Source organism: Oncorhynchus mykiss, chromosome 3 (genome assembly GCF_013265735.2).
Source record: "Oncorhynchus mykiss isolate Arlee chromosome 3, USDA_OmykA_1.1, whole genome shotgun sequence".
Taxonomy (NCBI): domain Eukaryota; kingdom Metazoa; phylum Chordata; class Actinopteri; order Salmoniformes; family Salmonidae; genus Oncorhynchus; species Oncorhynchus mykiss.
In genome coordinates this window covers 44,168,048-44,181,922 of record NC_048567.1, presented here as the reverse complement: position 1 = coordinate 44,181,922, position 13,875 = coordinate 44,168,048, and the positions used below count along the sequence as shown (strand labels likewise).

The 13,875-nt window shown below is 46.3% G+C and overlaps 1 protein-coding gene across 3 annotated transcripts in view; it reads right to left on the bottom strand.

Moving 5' to 3' along the window:
* Positions 1 to 13,875, bottom strand: part of LOC110504116 (histone deacetylase 4) — a 132,284-nt gene that overhangs the window by 26,183 nt on the left and 92,226 nt on the right. For all 3 annotated transcript variants that reach the window (XM_036974177.1, XM_036974162.1, XM_036974170.1), the window contains exons 15-20: positions 12,200 to 12,246; positions 8,887 to 8,994; positions 6,696 to 6,751; positions 6,427 to 6,514; positions 5,388 to 5,507; positions 2,906 to 3,003 (exon numbers count right to left, since the gene is read on the bottom strand). In XM_036974177.1, the coding sequence (XP_036830072.1) occupies positions 2,906 to 3,003; positions 5,388 to 5,507; positions 6,427 to 6,514; positions 6,696 to 6,751; positions 8,887 to 8,994; positions 12,200 to 12,246 (517 nt within the window). The remainder of the gene's footprint in view (positions 1 to 2,905; positions 3,004 to 5,387; positions 5,508 to 6,426; positions 6,515 to 6,695; positions 6,752 to 8,886; positions 8,995 to 12,199; positions 12,247 to 13,875) is intronic.

Below are 13,875 nucleotides of genomic sequence, written 5' to 3'. Positions count from 1 at the left end.
GGCTTTTCCTGCCTTTCCTGTTAGTAGACTAGCCGGGAATCACCCACTCTTCTCTCGACCAGCCACACGTAGCCGCCATCCGTTCAAATGTTGCGAGGCACACATCGACTTCATCATTGTCAGTGACCTTGGGGAGTGACAGGTCCGACCTGCAATGTCACTATCACCGGGCCCCTTGGATCTGGGTGCCGACTGGCGCAATCAGGCGAGCCTCTGCTTGCTCTAACCCCATCGCCCAGATGGTCATGTGCCCCCATGCCAGCGTTGTTTTCTTGTAGATCAATAAGTGCCATCTCTAGCACCTAAGAGCCGAGCCTCCTGTCTCTGCTCCCGTTGCTTGCTCTTTTTAATGCTCCATTTCAGCAAGTCCGTGAGCTCCAGCATTGCGCACGGCTGTGGATCGCGTTGCTTCTCGGGCACAGAAAACGCAGGATTGCCGATATGTGGTGGTCTGTGCGCCAATCTCTGTGGCATCCCCAGCCCACTCCACAATATATCCTGCTGTATTTCGCCTTGTTCTACTGCCATCCTTACCTGGTTCCTTGGTAGTTTTGAGGTAGCTCCCAACTCGCGCACCATCCTCGTACAGGAAAGAGGCCCCCTCGTGGAGCCGGGCCGGGAGGTCGAGGTGGGGCTATAATACTATATTGCTTGTACTTACTGCATCTCATTCAGGTCTACATAAAAACAGGTAGTGGCTACAGTATCATTTAAGATTGGGTACATAAATCCTTTATCTCATAAAGGTCATGGACTTTGCTCGGTGTCAGCCTTTCAGATTATTAGCCATAGGTCCCCCTCTTGCCCTCAGAACAGCCTCAATTCGTTGGGGCATGGACTGTACAAGGTGTCGAAAGCATTCGACAGGGATGCTGGCACATGTTGACTCCAATGTTTCCCACAGTCTGAAATCACAGTGTATCAACAAACAAGATTTCTTACCCTTTCCAAACAATTTCCCTTCAATCAAGCGCAGCGCCAACATAACGTGGCAGGGTGGTTTAAAAACAAAGGATAGATTTGAGCATAAATGCATAAAACGTTTCTTTATAACACAAGAGACAATACCTGAAGACGTGCTACACATTGGTGGGGGCACAATGCTTGAGGGTTTGTCGACATAGATGTGTATATACAGTATATAGGTACATATGCGCCCTAATATGTATCATGTCCCACCTCTTGTACAAATCCATGTGACACATATGATACTGCGGCTTGTACAGCATGTGATCCATCTGTCTGCATGTGAGAGGGTCAGTGTGGGGTTACGTGAGGAGCAGGGTTATGTGGAGGTCTGGGGTACATTAGCAGGGCACATTGTCCTGGTTAGTATAGTATAGCGTGCAGCCAGCCAGTCAGTAGAGTGAGACAGAGTGGTTTGATGTGTGTCTATGTCTACCTGCACCGGCAGCTCAGACCAATTGGCCAGACAGGCTCATCTTCAAAGTGAATCACCCTCTGCCCTGCACCCCAACCACATGTCTGTGTGTGTGTGAGTGTGCGTGTATGTGTGGATGTACTGTATGTAAGTTTATGCTTGCATGCAATGCCATGTATGCTTGTGTGTGTACGGTTGGTGTGTATGCCTGCAAGTGTGTGTGTGTGTGTGTGTGTGTGTGTGTGTGTGTGTGTGTGTGTGTGTGTGTGTGTGTGTGTGTGTGTTAGTGTTGTGTGTTTGCGGGAATTGGTGGTGAGCATACGTGCATAAGTTTTGCGTGATGTTTGTGTTTTTCTGTGTGTGTGTGTGTGTTTGTGTGTGTGTGTGTGTGTGTGTGTGTGTGTGTGTGTGTGTATGTGTGTGTTTACTGGATGTTTATATGAACATGCTAATGTTATGTGTGTGTGTAAAGTGTGAGTGTGTAGGTGGGTTATAAATAGCCCCAGACAGCGGACCTAATGAAGTTCAGCCCTGGCATCAGCCTGCTTGGCAGACAAAAGAGGCTGCCACAAAGCCCTGACTGGACCATGTATTACAACACATCCTATTTCAAGCCTCCCTGCCTCTCAGCCATATAGAGGCCACTCATAAACTGTGAAAAGGAGGCATTACAGTATCATGAGTTCAGTTCTTTTTGGACGAGAGACATTTCATACAGTCATGGTATAACATGACCTTTTGTTACAGTTACTCTTATTTTTTCCTTGGATGTAACATTGACCTACTGTATCCTGATAATAGCTATCACTGTAAAAATAGACAATATGTGGACAATATGCACACTTTTGGGACTATCCATTTGGTTGCATTGCACAGGGCAAACTAAATCAAGTGCACCTGAAGCATATTCAAATGACTTGACGTGATGTATTTGACCCAGGTCTGACCCCAAGTGATGTTCACATGGTTGTACTTGTGCCTCCGATTTGGCAGGGATATTTGACATAAATCACCCAATCATTCATCTACATTTGTACCCCCTCTAAAAAAATCTACAGTTGTCCTAAATCTGCAATCAACTGTTTATATGTATTATATTATAATGCTAACTGCTAACAATAGCTTACTCTATCAGTCACTTCGGCTTAAGTTGAAAGCTTTGGATGACGGCAACATCCGGTATCATCTACATTAACGTCAAGAAGGCATTGAGGGATATTGGAGTGAATCATCCCTTTAATGTGCGTCTGTAGACTTGCGGCATGACAGTAGTGTGTACATGGTTCCAGAGCTGGGAACTGTCAGGACAGACTGAGCACTGGGACCTTCAGTTTGTTGATATACACCCCTCTCCTCAGCCAAGTGCTCCCTGAGCACTTCACACACCAACAGCCATCCCCCACCGCTGTAAATTCAACACTAAACTGGCCCCTCTCTCTTTCTCTCCCTCATGATTTCTGACCTAGCATAAGAAATCCTCATCATACTCTGTGGTAGCTAGTCTGTGTGTGACATGTGTGTTACCTGAAGGCAGCCAGGTACTCTGCGTCTCCCATGGGTGGTTCCAGTCCCCCGGTGAAAGCCATGTTCACATTGAAGCCCATACCTGCCCCAGTGCCCACCTACAACACACACAACATAGGTTAGTCACACACACATACACACACACACACACACACACACTCACACACGCACACACACTCAAGCAAAATGACATGCATATACTGTACTATTACACACTAGACAATTCTTCTGTAGAACAGCCTCCATCTAGGAAAAGACTGCTGGGATTGCTGCCGTTTACCTGTCAAAGCTCAGACTGCACCTGCCAGACGAGAGCACGCGCTCTAATATACGCACGCATGCACACACAAGTACACACACTAACACACTTTTACATTAAGCCTGGGCATTTTACAAACAACAACAATAATCTGACCTAAGTGGTAGAAGGCCTTGCTAATGACCCCGTCGTATGACCTCCTGTATCAGGAGATGTTAGATGACTGCCAATATTGTAGCAATTACCAAGGAATAACTAACAACAATTGAGTTTTCTTCAAGTTGCCAATTTGAATGTGAATAACAGGAACATTTCCAAAAATCGATTGACCCTTCTCTAAGCATCGCCCCCAGAACTTTGTCGCAAACCAATCACAGCGCTCCCAATGGATAGCAACTGTCGTCGAGTGCGACACCTCGGACAGCGTGTTGCCAATTTAGCGACTGTTGTTGGTAAAAGAGGCAAGCGACAAATGCAGTTACTTTTCAGGCTGCCTTTGGGGAGTTGCGAGCATTTCTATGGTTTCGATAGCATTAAGTGTATTTTGCCACTCAATTCTGCCGCAAACAAGAGTGGGAGAGGCTGTTTGTACAACATAAGTCACAGCAACGGCACACGCGCAGGCAGAGAAGCACCAGGGTAAGGGGGGTATGGTGGGAGAGGGGGGGGGATGAAAACGCTATGACGGGGACTGGTGCTGTGATGACGTCATCTAGCAACTTTAGCGACAAATTAAGAAGCCATTAGCGACCTCTCACTGAAAGATTGTTGGCAACACTGCTCAAACAAGCTCACGTTTGAAATGCATGATTGCCAGTGAGGACAGTGGGAAATACAGTTTTCTTTTGAAAAGTAATTGTTTAAATGGCTAAATAATTGAACATTGAACCAGGAGTACTTGTCACTGTGATCCTTAAATGCAGAGCCTGTTGATGAAGTGTTTGGCGTATCCCCCAGTTTTTCACAGTGTGTGTGTGTGCGTTAAGGTTGAGCGATTGTGTACATGCCTACATCGCCTGATTGTGCCCCATAGCGATCCTCGATAGTCGATCACTATTGGGGGGGGGGGGGGGTCTTTCTCATGGCTACCCATGTATTTCCATGGAAATATTACGTTTATTTGGAAAGTAATAAATATATAGATATTTTTTAAAAGCATTCATGATTTGCATAAATGTAATATAGTAACTATTACTCTTGTTAAAAATATGAAATGGTATTACATTTGGTGAAGAGCACATTATGACTTGTTTAGGACTCGAAACTCAAAGTTTAGGACTTGAGAATTGACTTGATACTTGTCGGTCTTGACTTGAGACTTGACTTGGACTTGCCTGTCTTGACTTGGGACTTGAGTGCTAAGACTTGAGACTTACTTGTGACTTGTAAAATAATGACTTGGTCCCACCTCTGCTGAATAACTGTAATCTGCTGTTGACTTTAGGAAACGATTTGAGAGCACTAGTTGGCTCCAAAAGTGGTTAGTAACTTTGACTGCACGATGACAGTGAATTCACTGGCAAGCCACACTGCAAACCTTCATCTGAACAAATTCCTGTGAAGTAACTGTAATGACAGTCCACCTCAATGTACCCAAGAGTTTCCTGATCAGCAAGGGGTGGTCTGTGTATAATTTCATTGCGTGTTAAAAAAAACAACAGAGATCATTGTGAGGGAATTTCACCAGTGGCTTCCCTGGAAACAACAGTAACTAAGACGGGCGGGGCTAAAGTGAAGGGTCAATTCTATGATCATTGTTGGTTACTGAGCCAGTGATGGGTGGTAAGTATACTACTAAGTGTTTGCATGTTGCAACATGGCCACCATTTCATTTTATGGTTAGTGTTCAACAGAGTGATTCATTCAATAGGGTTGCAAAATTCCCATTTTTGCCAGAAATCCCGATTGGAAGTTTCCTCGGAATCAGGAGGGAATAAGCAGCAAATCTGGAATCCTCCAACCAGGAATTCTAGCAGACCTGGGAATTTTTGGAAAAGTGACCTGAATTCTGCAACAATACTTCAGTAAATTATTTTTCCTTAGCAAGAGGAAATTATTGGTGTTGAGATCTTGCACACTGTGCAGGCAGTTGAGCTACCAGTGTCTGTCGACATGTGTGCCAGGGATGTGAAGAACAGTAAGCGCTTGTCAAAGTGAGCATAGACAAACATACACGCAGACACACACGCACACGCGAGCGTGTCCCCAACTCTGCCAACTCACCTCATCAGGCGCTCCACTGCCAGGAAAGAAGTTGCCATCGTCGTAGCGATGGAGTGACAGGTAGAGAACGTTGGGATCACTGTAGAATGCTTGTTGCGTGCCGTTGCCATGGTGAACATCCTGACAGATATGAGAGGGGCGGGGTAGGCAGGTTTAAGTTTACTTCCTGACTCTAACAACTGATTTTGGATCAGGTCTTCACGTTAAAAACCTATTCATGAGCGTTGTGCGCTAAACAACAAAATCGAACTTGAGTCAGTCGTCAGATGGACATAGAAGAGTTACACCAAAGTAGAAAAGTGGACACCCTGAAAAAAACTCTTATCAATTGCCATGCTTAGCCACTATCTAATATACCATAACCCGACAGAGTCTTTGTGACCGGTTCAGAGGGTTGAATATGTTTTAGGCTTACAATTGGGTTAAGTCAGTCCTAAAAACCCCATCGCTGGGTGAGAATATATTTTACTTTGAGCTACGATATCCATTTCATTTTAACAGACCTTCCCACATAGTCAACCATATTAAAAAAAAGTGACCTAAGCTTCTATATTGAGGCATTATCTCATACAATTGACACGTTTTATTAAAGAAGGTAATTTTTTTTAACAAGTTTTTTTTTTACAGTCTCCCCCTGCTTTATACGCCTCGACATCGAGACATTTTCTAATACAAAAAAAAAGGAGCAAAAAGAAAACTGTGCTTGCTGCCTGGATGACAGGGCTAGTTGTAGAAGTCTCTCTCAGTGAAAAACCGGAGGAAATGAAAAGTGGTTCAAAGGCTTTGGGAAGCCGAATTATGAACCCAGCAATGATCCTGCCAACATCGAGCAGCCATCTCTTCCTGGGCATGTGGACTATTTTCAATATGACAGATTCTAACGACTGATGTTATGTGTTTCATAGGATACAGAACCCTGATGTATTGTCATTATATTACACTCACAGAACATGACATTTTTTTGTTGTTGTGAAAGATAGGTCACATCCTTTGTTGCCTTATTCTGTGTGGAAGCACAGGAAGTCCAAGGTAAACTTACCCAATCCACAATCAGGATCTTACTGACACTGAGCCTCTGCTGCAAGAGTTTAGCAGCGATGGCCACTGAGTTGAAGTAACAGAATCCCCTATGTGATGTAATGTTAAGAGAGGAGGGGGGAGAGGAGGGGGGGAGAGAAAACAATTATATACATTTTGTGAGTCTGACAGGTTCTGAACATTTGATTTTGCCTCAAAATCTCTCTACTGTTCCGTAATGACGTCAACAAGATCTGGTCGAATGAGACGGAAGAAACATAAAAGGCTTACATAGGTGTACTCTCCTCTGCATGGTGTCCAGGGGGCCGGACTACAGCAAAACCATTCTGCCAATCAGAGTAGACAGAACCATGTTACCCATCATTCTTTATTGAACCTTTATTTAACTGGGCAAGTCAGTTAATTCTTATTTACAATGATTTATTTACAATTACTGCACACCAGCCAAACCCAGACAATGCTGGGCCAATTGTGCGCTCCCAATCATTACTGGTTGTGATACAGCCTGGATTTGAACCAGGGTGTCTGTAGTGGCACCTCTAGCACTAAGCTGCAGTGCCTTAGACCGCTCCGCCACTTGGGAGCTCAATAAGGCCTTGAGCAGTCACAGACTGAAATACACTCACAGATAAATGCTTAGCCCCAAAAACGCACACACAAAAACACACACACACACATATATACAGTATATGAACACCAACTCGTATACACACACACACGCATGCACGCATTCCAGTTTCTCCATGCAATATTTAGTTCTCTTCCTCTCTGACCTTAAATCCCGCTATGGCTCACAGTTAATTGTTTTGCCATTGACAGGGCGGAGGGCCACAGACACAACCCCTGCCACCACGCACGCACGCACACACACACACACACGCACATGCACACGCACACACACACACACACACACACACACACACACACACACACACACGCACACACACACACACACACACACACGTGGCTGTCAGCTGGGTGTAGCAGTGCGAGACGTGGATGCTGTGTTAATGTGGGGACCTAGGGGACTCCCGCCACTCCCGCGCCGACTGTTTAGGGTCCTTGTGTAACATGGGGACGCCCAGTGTTTGGGGGCCGTGACTGACTGTGGTATGCAGGGACATGGTGAGGGGACCTGTGTCCCTGTAGTCCAGTCTAATGATGTTGAGGCAGCTGCTGTAGATTACTGCACTCCACCTCGCCTGTCCACAGAGGATATTATTCTAGCAGAGGGAGAGGAGGGACTCAGATCCTGTCTGACGATAGGGGCCACTTTCAAAGAGCTGTATGTGTGAGAGCGAGAGTGTGTGATTTAAAAACGTTGAAGATGCTGATGGAATGCGGACTCGGACAGGCCAGGGGGGATGCAGGTGATGTTAGAGTCTGCCCCCCCCTCTCGGGGTTGCGTGTGTGTGTGTGTATGCTAAGATGGTGTTAAGCGGCAAGGAGATAACTTCCTGTGACCTCTAACCCCTATGTAGAGTGCAGGAATTTTCATGACTATTTCAGGTCCTTATTCCTAGAGAGAGAGACCATGTCCTCGATAAATCCATTGGGATGATTGAAAAATAGATGAATGGATGAACAAACAAGTCGGTGAATGAATAAAACAAGTAAATTAATCAAACCCTCATCTCAGTAACAATAACAAGTGTTGTTCACTAGGTGGCATACATACTCATTTCAACTGATACACTCCTAAACTCCATGTGAGTGTTAGTAATTTAGCATGCTATACTAACGGCTCTGAGAGGAATCATCATTAGTCTCCATTAGCCAGCTCTGCTCTGATGCGGTGTGCAGGCTACCGAATGGCGCAGCAGTCTAAGGCACTGCATCGCAGTACTAGAGGCGTCACTACAGACACCCTGGTTTGAATCCGGCTGTGATTGGGAGTCCCAGTGTCATCCAGGTTTGGCCGGTGCAGGCCGTCATGGCAAATAAGAATTTGTTCTTAACTTGTTCTTAACTGACTTGCCTAGTTAAATTTGTGTGTTAGCAGGGACTGTTAGCGTTAGCAACTTACTGGTCCCCATGCGCTAGGTCGCCAGCGGGGTTCAAGTGATAATCCAGCGCGGTCACAGACACAGGAAGGCAGGAGGGGAAAGCGGGGGTGTCTGTCTGAAAGCTTTGCGGTGGGGAGGGGGGCATTCCTACCGAGTCTGTAGGAGTTAAGAGTGAGTACGGCTAACGAGGCTATATTAACGAAGAAGCCCTTTTATTCACTTGAGTCGGGCTAGCGTTAGCACTTCTAATGAGGTCTAATTATCAATGCTCCACTCTGCCACCTGCTCACCTGAGATGTTGCTAGCATTAGCATTTAGCATCAGTTGCGAGATGGCATTATGTTTGGTAATAGGCATACAGACAGACAGACAGACAGACAGACAGACAGACAGACAGACAGACAGACAGACAGACACATAGACAAACACATGGTGATGAGGGACATGAGGCTAACCTTGAGCTCTGCAGCCGCCACTTTGAAGCAAAGCTCCACGACGGAGCCCACAGCTAGACGAGCAGCGCTGGACGAGTGGACCTCGTTCCAAATGGTGTCGCTGTCCACCTGGGAGCACAAGCACAAATGCACATTTATATAATGCACATTATCAACTGGGTGGTTCGAGCCATGAATGCTGATTGGCTGACAGCCATGGTATAGCAGACCGTATACCACGGGTATAACAAAACATTTATTTTTACTGCTCTAATTACGATGGTAACAAGGCACCTCAGGAGTTTGTGGTATATGACCAATATACCACGTCTAAGGGCTGTATTCAGGCACTCCGCGTTGCGTCGTGCGTAAGAACACCCCGTAGCCGTGGTATATTGGCCATACCTCCTCGTGCATTATTACTTAAATATGCACTAACGAATTGAGGCTGTTCTGAGGGAAAACGGGGGTGCAACTCAACATTAGGAAGGTGTTCTTAATGTTTGTGTATAGCCTAAATGTATAATACAATGGGACAATATAAACAGTATAAATTGTGTATAAATTGTACATGTATAATGTACAATATAAACAGGTTAAATAATACAATGGGGCAATGGTGGACTGGGATTGTTGTGGTGCTATCTGTCCTCGCAGCCCTTCCAGAGGTAGAGCGAGTGAAAGTAGGTATGAGTACACAAGCTACAGTACAAAGCCCCTAACCACACTCGCACACAGTGTTACAAATCTATTGTATCACAGCTTGCACAGAGAGAAGGGAAAAAAGGGACTTGATTGCTGAGCAAAAAGAGGCCGTAGTAAAGAGACCCTCAGAGTGGGTTTACGGGGTCTATCCAAATGACGTGAATGACTCCCGTTCGAGACACACACACAGGTCAATCCAAAGGGCAGGGGAAGATACTTTGCTCTTCACACGTCTGTCCGCCAAGAGAGTCTTTGAACGTGCTTCTACTGGGGTCCCACTGGGGATGCTAGTAGAGGTGTGATTTTAAAGTGGAGGAGAGAGGGGAGATGGCTTACTGTATATTCACAGACATGGAGTGTCAATATTGAGCCAAGCGAGTAAGTTTGGAAGAGATGCGGGGAATAGATGGAGAGGAATATTGGAGAGAGATGGGGGATGGGTTGGGGGGAGCTGGCTAGTCTTGGTGTTGTGGATCTGTGTGTGTGTGTGTGTCTGTGTGTGTGTGTGTGTGTGTCTCCCTATGTGGTCAAAGAGAGAGGCCAGGCATTCATCAATCAGGGCTGATTATGCTGACACACGCCTGCCCAGTGGCCCCAATCTCTCTCACACACACAAATACTATTTTCCCTAACCCCTAACCTTAACTCCTATCCCTAAACCTAACCATACTCTTAATCTCTAACCCTAAACCTAACCCCTGAAATAGCCTTTTTATAAGTGAGGACAGGCAAAATGTCCGAATTTTAGTTGGTTTACAATTCTTGTGAGGACTTCTGGTACCCACAAGTGTAGTAAAACACGCACACACGCACAACTACATACATCTCTACACCTCCACGCACTCCATACACACCACTAGTCCATACTCCACACACTGTTGCACAAACTCTACACACAGCTCTAAAATCTACACACTGCTGTAACACACTTAGCAGAGATACTCTTAACTCCTCGTTGACCTTGCAACCAACTTGAAGTCACACACACACACACAGACGCATACACAGACACCTGGGATGACCAACTGAATTCCGAGACGGAATAATCTTAAGAGAAGGAAACACCTGGCAGAGGGAAAGCGAGAGGAGGAGAGAGAAAGAGGGAGTGTGTGGGGACCTGCAGGGTGTCTGTGAACCTTGGGGTCTCCGACAGACTCAGCACACATTAACTGTGGCGATCCCTGCCTGCTGCATTTGGCCTTCAGTTGCATGAACGCTCGAGGCTAGAGGAAAAAAAAGGAAAACGTGGGCCTTTTCAAGTCACGCCAAGAAGGACTTTGTCACGAATTACGGGTCTGTGGTGCATTTATGATAAAAAGAAAACTGTGGGGAAGAGAGGGAAGATGGGTTGGGGGAGAGGGAGAGGGAGGGTGAGTTGACTGAAGAGTGATGGCTGCACCAGAGAAGTGAGTGAGTGAGTGAGTGAGGGAGTGAGTGAGTGAGCAAGCAAGTGAGAAAGTGATCAAGGAAATGAGTGATCAAGTTATTGCGTAATACAGTGCGTAATACAAGCTAAAAAAAAAAAAATGGGACGACGTTCAGAGGGACAAACTGAGGAGTGTGTAAGAAAGTAAAAGAGAATATTGAGCGAGGGAGGGACACTGCAGTTCCAGCCACTAACAGAGAAGAAAGCGTAACGTTGGAAAAGTAGAGTAGTCCTGACAAAAGCGACTTTTGAGAGTAAGACCGAGTAAGAAGGAGTGAAAGACGCACGCCAGTAACACCAAGAGCAATAGGGGGATAAAAGAGAGGGAAAAGCGAGGGACCAGAGACCAAAGAGAGAGGGGGGAGCGTGTTGGAATGAAAGAGGGGTGCGTTCTGCTCAGGCTGACAGGGTAATTTGATGAGCGGAGGCGCTGTGCTGGGACGACAGGAAGACAACAATTTAGTCCCATTTCCATAAAACAGAGCAGAGCCCCTTCTGTTTCCTACCAACGGCAGCAGGCACCGTAACAGACTCAGCTAGCTACCCCCGAGAGAGGGGGGTGTACAGGGGAAGGGAGAGACAGGGAGAGAGAGGTGGGGGGAGAGACAGGGAGAGAGCGGTGGGGGAGAGACAGGGTGGGGAGAAGAGAACTGTGGAGAAGAAGTGAGGGTGTGGGTGTGAGGGGGGGGGGGGGGGGGGCAAAGAGCAAGGGAGAGAGAGGGAGACGGAAAATCAGACCAACATACTGACCTAGGGATCAACAAACACACATAACCTGAGTTCACCCACTCACTCCAAAACGCGCACACACACACACACACACACATTCTGAAACACATATAATACCTTTACTTTCACAAGCACACTGAAGTGGAAGCACACATGTGCACTCGCACCCAAAAACACACACACACAGACATCATTGTCACCCCCCCCCCCCCCCCTCTCCTAAGTGTCCCTCTGAACACACAATACACAGGCAGTGCACTCCCCACCCACACGCGCTCTACAGCACACAGCATCATGTTCATAGAAAACATCTGGTCACAATTACCCACTCGACAGAAAGCAGAGCAACAGTTTTGGTTGCCTCTGGTGCTCCAGGGTGGTGTGTGTGCGTGTGTGTGTGTGTGGTGGGAGAACAAACAGCAACATTATTTCTACAGGGGAGTAGAAGAGAAGAAGTAGAAGAGAGTGACTTACCCCCACCCCTCCACAAGGCAGCCTCACAAACATGGGAGTAACTGAACCTGAGAAAGAGAGAGAAAAAGAGAGCGAGAGAGAGAGAGAGAGAGTGAGAGAGAGAGAGAGAGAGGTTAGAGGGGACCGCCAGAATACTCATGGACACCCAGGACTTTCAGCAGGTGCCTTGACCTCTGAACTCCAGACTCTGACCACATGAACTTCCACAGAGGAGAGAATACACAGATGCCATTTTAAATGTGGTGGGAAAAAAATGACGAACCTCTCTCTCTCTTAGTGTAAACAACTTGATTTTGTCAAACCTTTCTTCCCTCCTCTCCCCTCTTGTTGTGACAACAAATTAGTAACACACTTTCACTTCCTTCTTCATTCAGTAACCCTCTTTTCCATCCCTCCCTTGCTCACCCCTTCATCCCACTTGTGCCAGCAAGATGACTAGGTTAGACATTAACCCCTTGAGATACAAATCTATCTTGACTGTTACAAATTCTAGCAAAACATCGTCAAGTGGAAACCCCAAACCCTTAATACAACACCCTGCATGATTTGAGAATATACGCTAGCAACATTTCACCTTTTGGCCTGAACATTTAAAATGTGTCTAGGTTAACGTTCACTCTTCTTAGTGGGCCCTGAGTTGATCGTAACACTGCATTAATATGAATTCATATAGCAGACGCTCCTGGATTGACTCATCACACACACACACGCGCGCACACGGACACACACACGGACCCACGAACACATACACGCACACACACACCCACACGAACCCACACACGAACCCACACACACACACACAGACACACACACAGACACACACACGAACACATACACACAAACACACACACACACACACACACACACACACACACACACACACACACACACACACACACACACACACACACACACACACACACACACACACACACACACACACACACACACACACACACACACACACACACACACACACACACCATTGATGCAATACAACATAATCACACACAGTTGAACACAGTCCAAAACAGTGGTTCCCCCGGGGGTACTTGGCCTATCCACAGGGGGGTACTGTTTTCATGAGTCTTACTGGTAAAATGCACATGAGGTTGTCCTTCAGGGGTACTCCTGGCAGAGCAAAATGTACTGTGGTACAGTAACCAAAAAAGGTTGAGAGCCTCTGGTCCAAAAAAGTCCCAAAAATGTCATGACTACCTTACTCCACAGACACTGCTGGCTAAGAGGCTAACTCAGCTCTGAAAGCCAGAGTGGTCATAGTGAGATGTTTGAGCCAAAAAGTCAGTCTCTCTCACTCTCCCAACCCGAGAGGAAATCTTTAGGTGATGGATCAGTAAACCTTGGGAGGGAGTAAACAAGGAGGGGTGATGTCATGGAAAATGGTGTGTGTGTGTGCGTGCGTGTTCATTATTGGCAGAGAGGTGGCGAACAGCTGGGCCAACAGCTTAGAGGTAGATTTGAGCAAGTTCCACAAGTTCCAAATCGGAACAAGAAAAAAACAAAAAGAATAGAACCAAAACAAATTTTTAAAAGGCTGTCGTTTAGGTAAACAGAACAATCTCTTTGGAGATGTACTGAGTGTCCCTGCTTTGGTCTACACAGAAGGCAATCATGTAGATAATAAGGTTGATAATGGTCCTGTAGAGGAACACAAT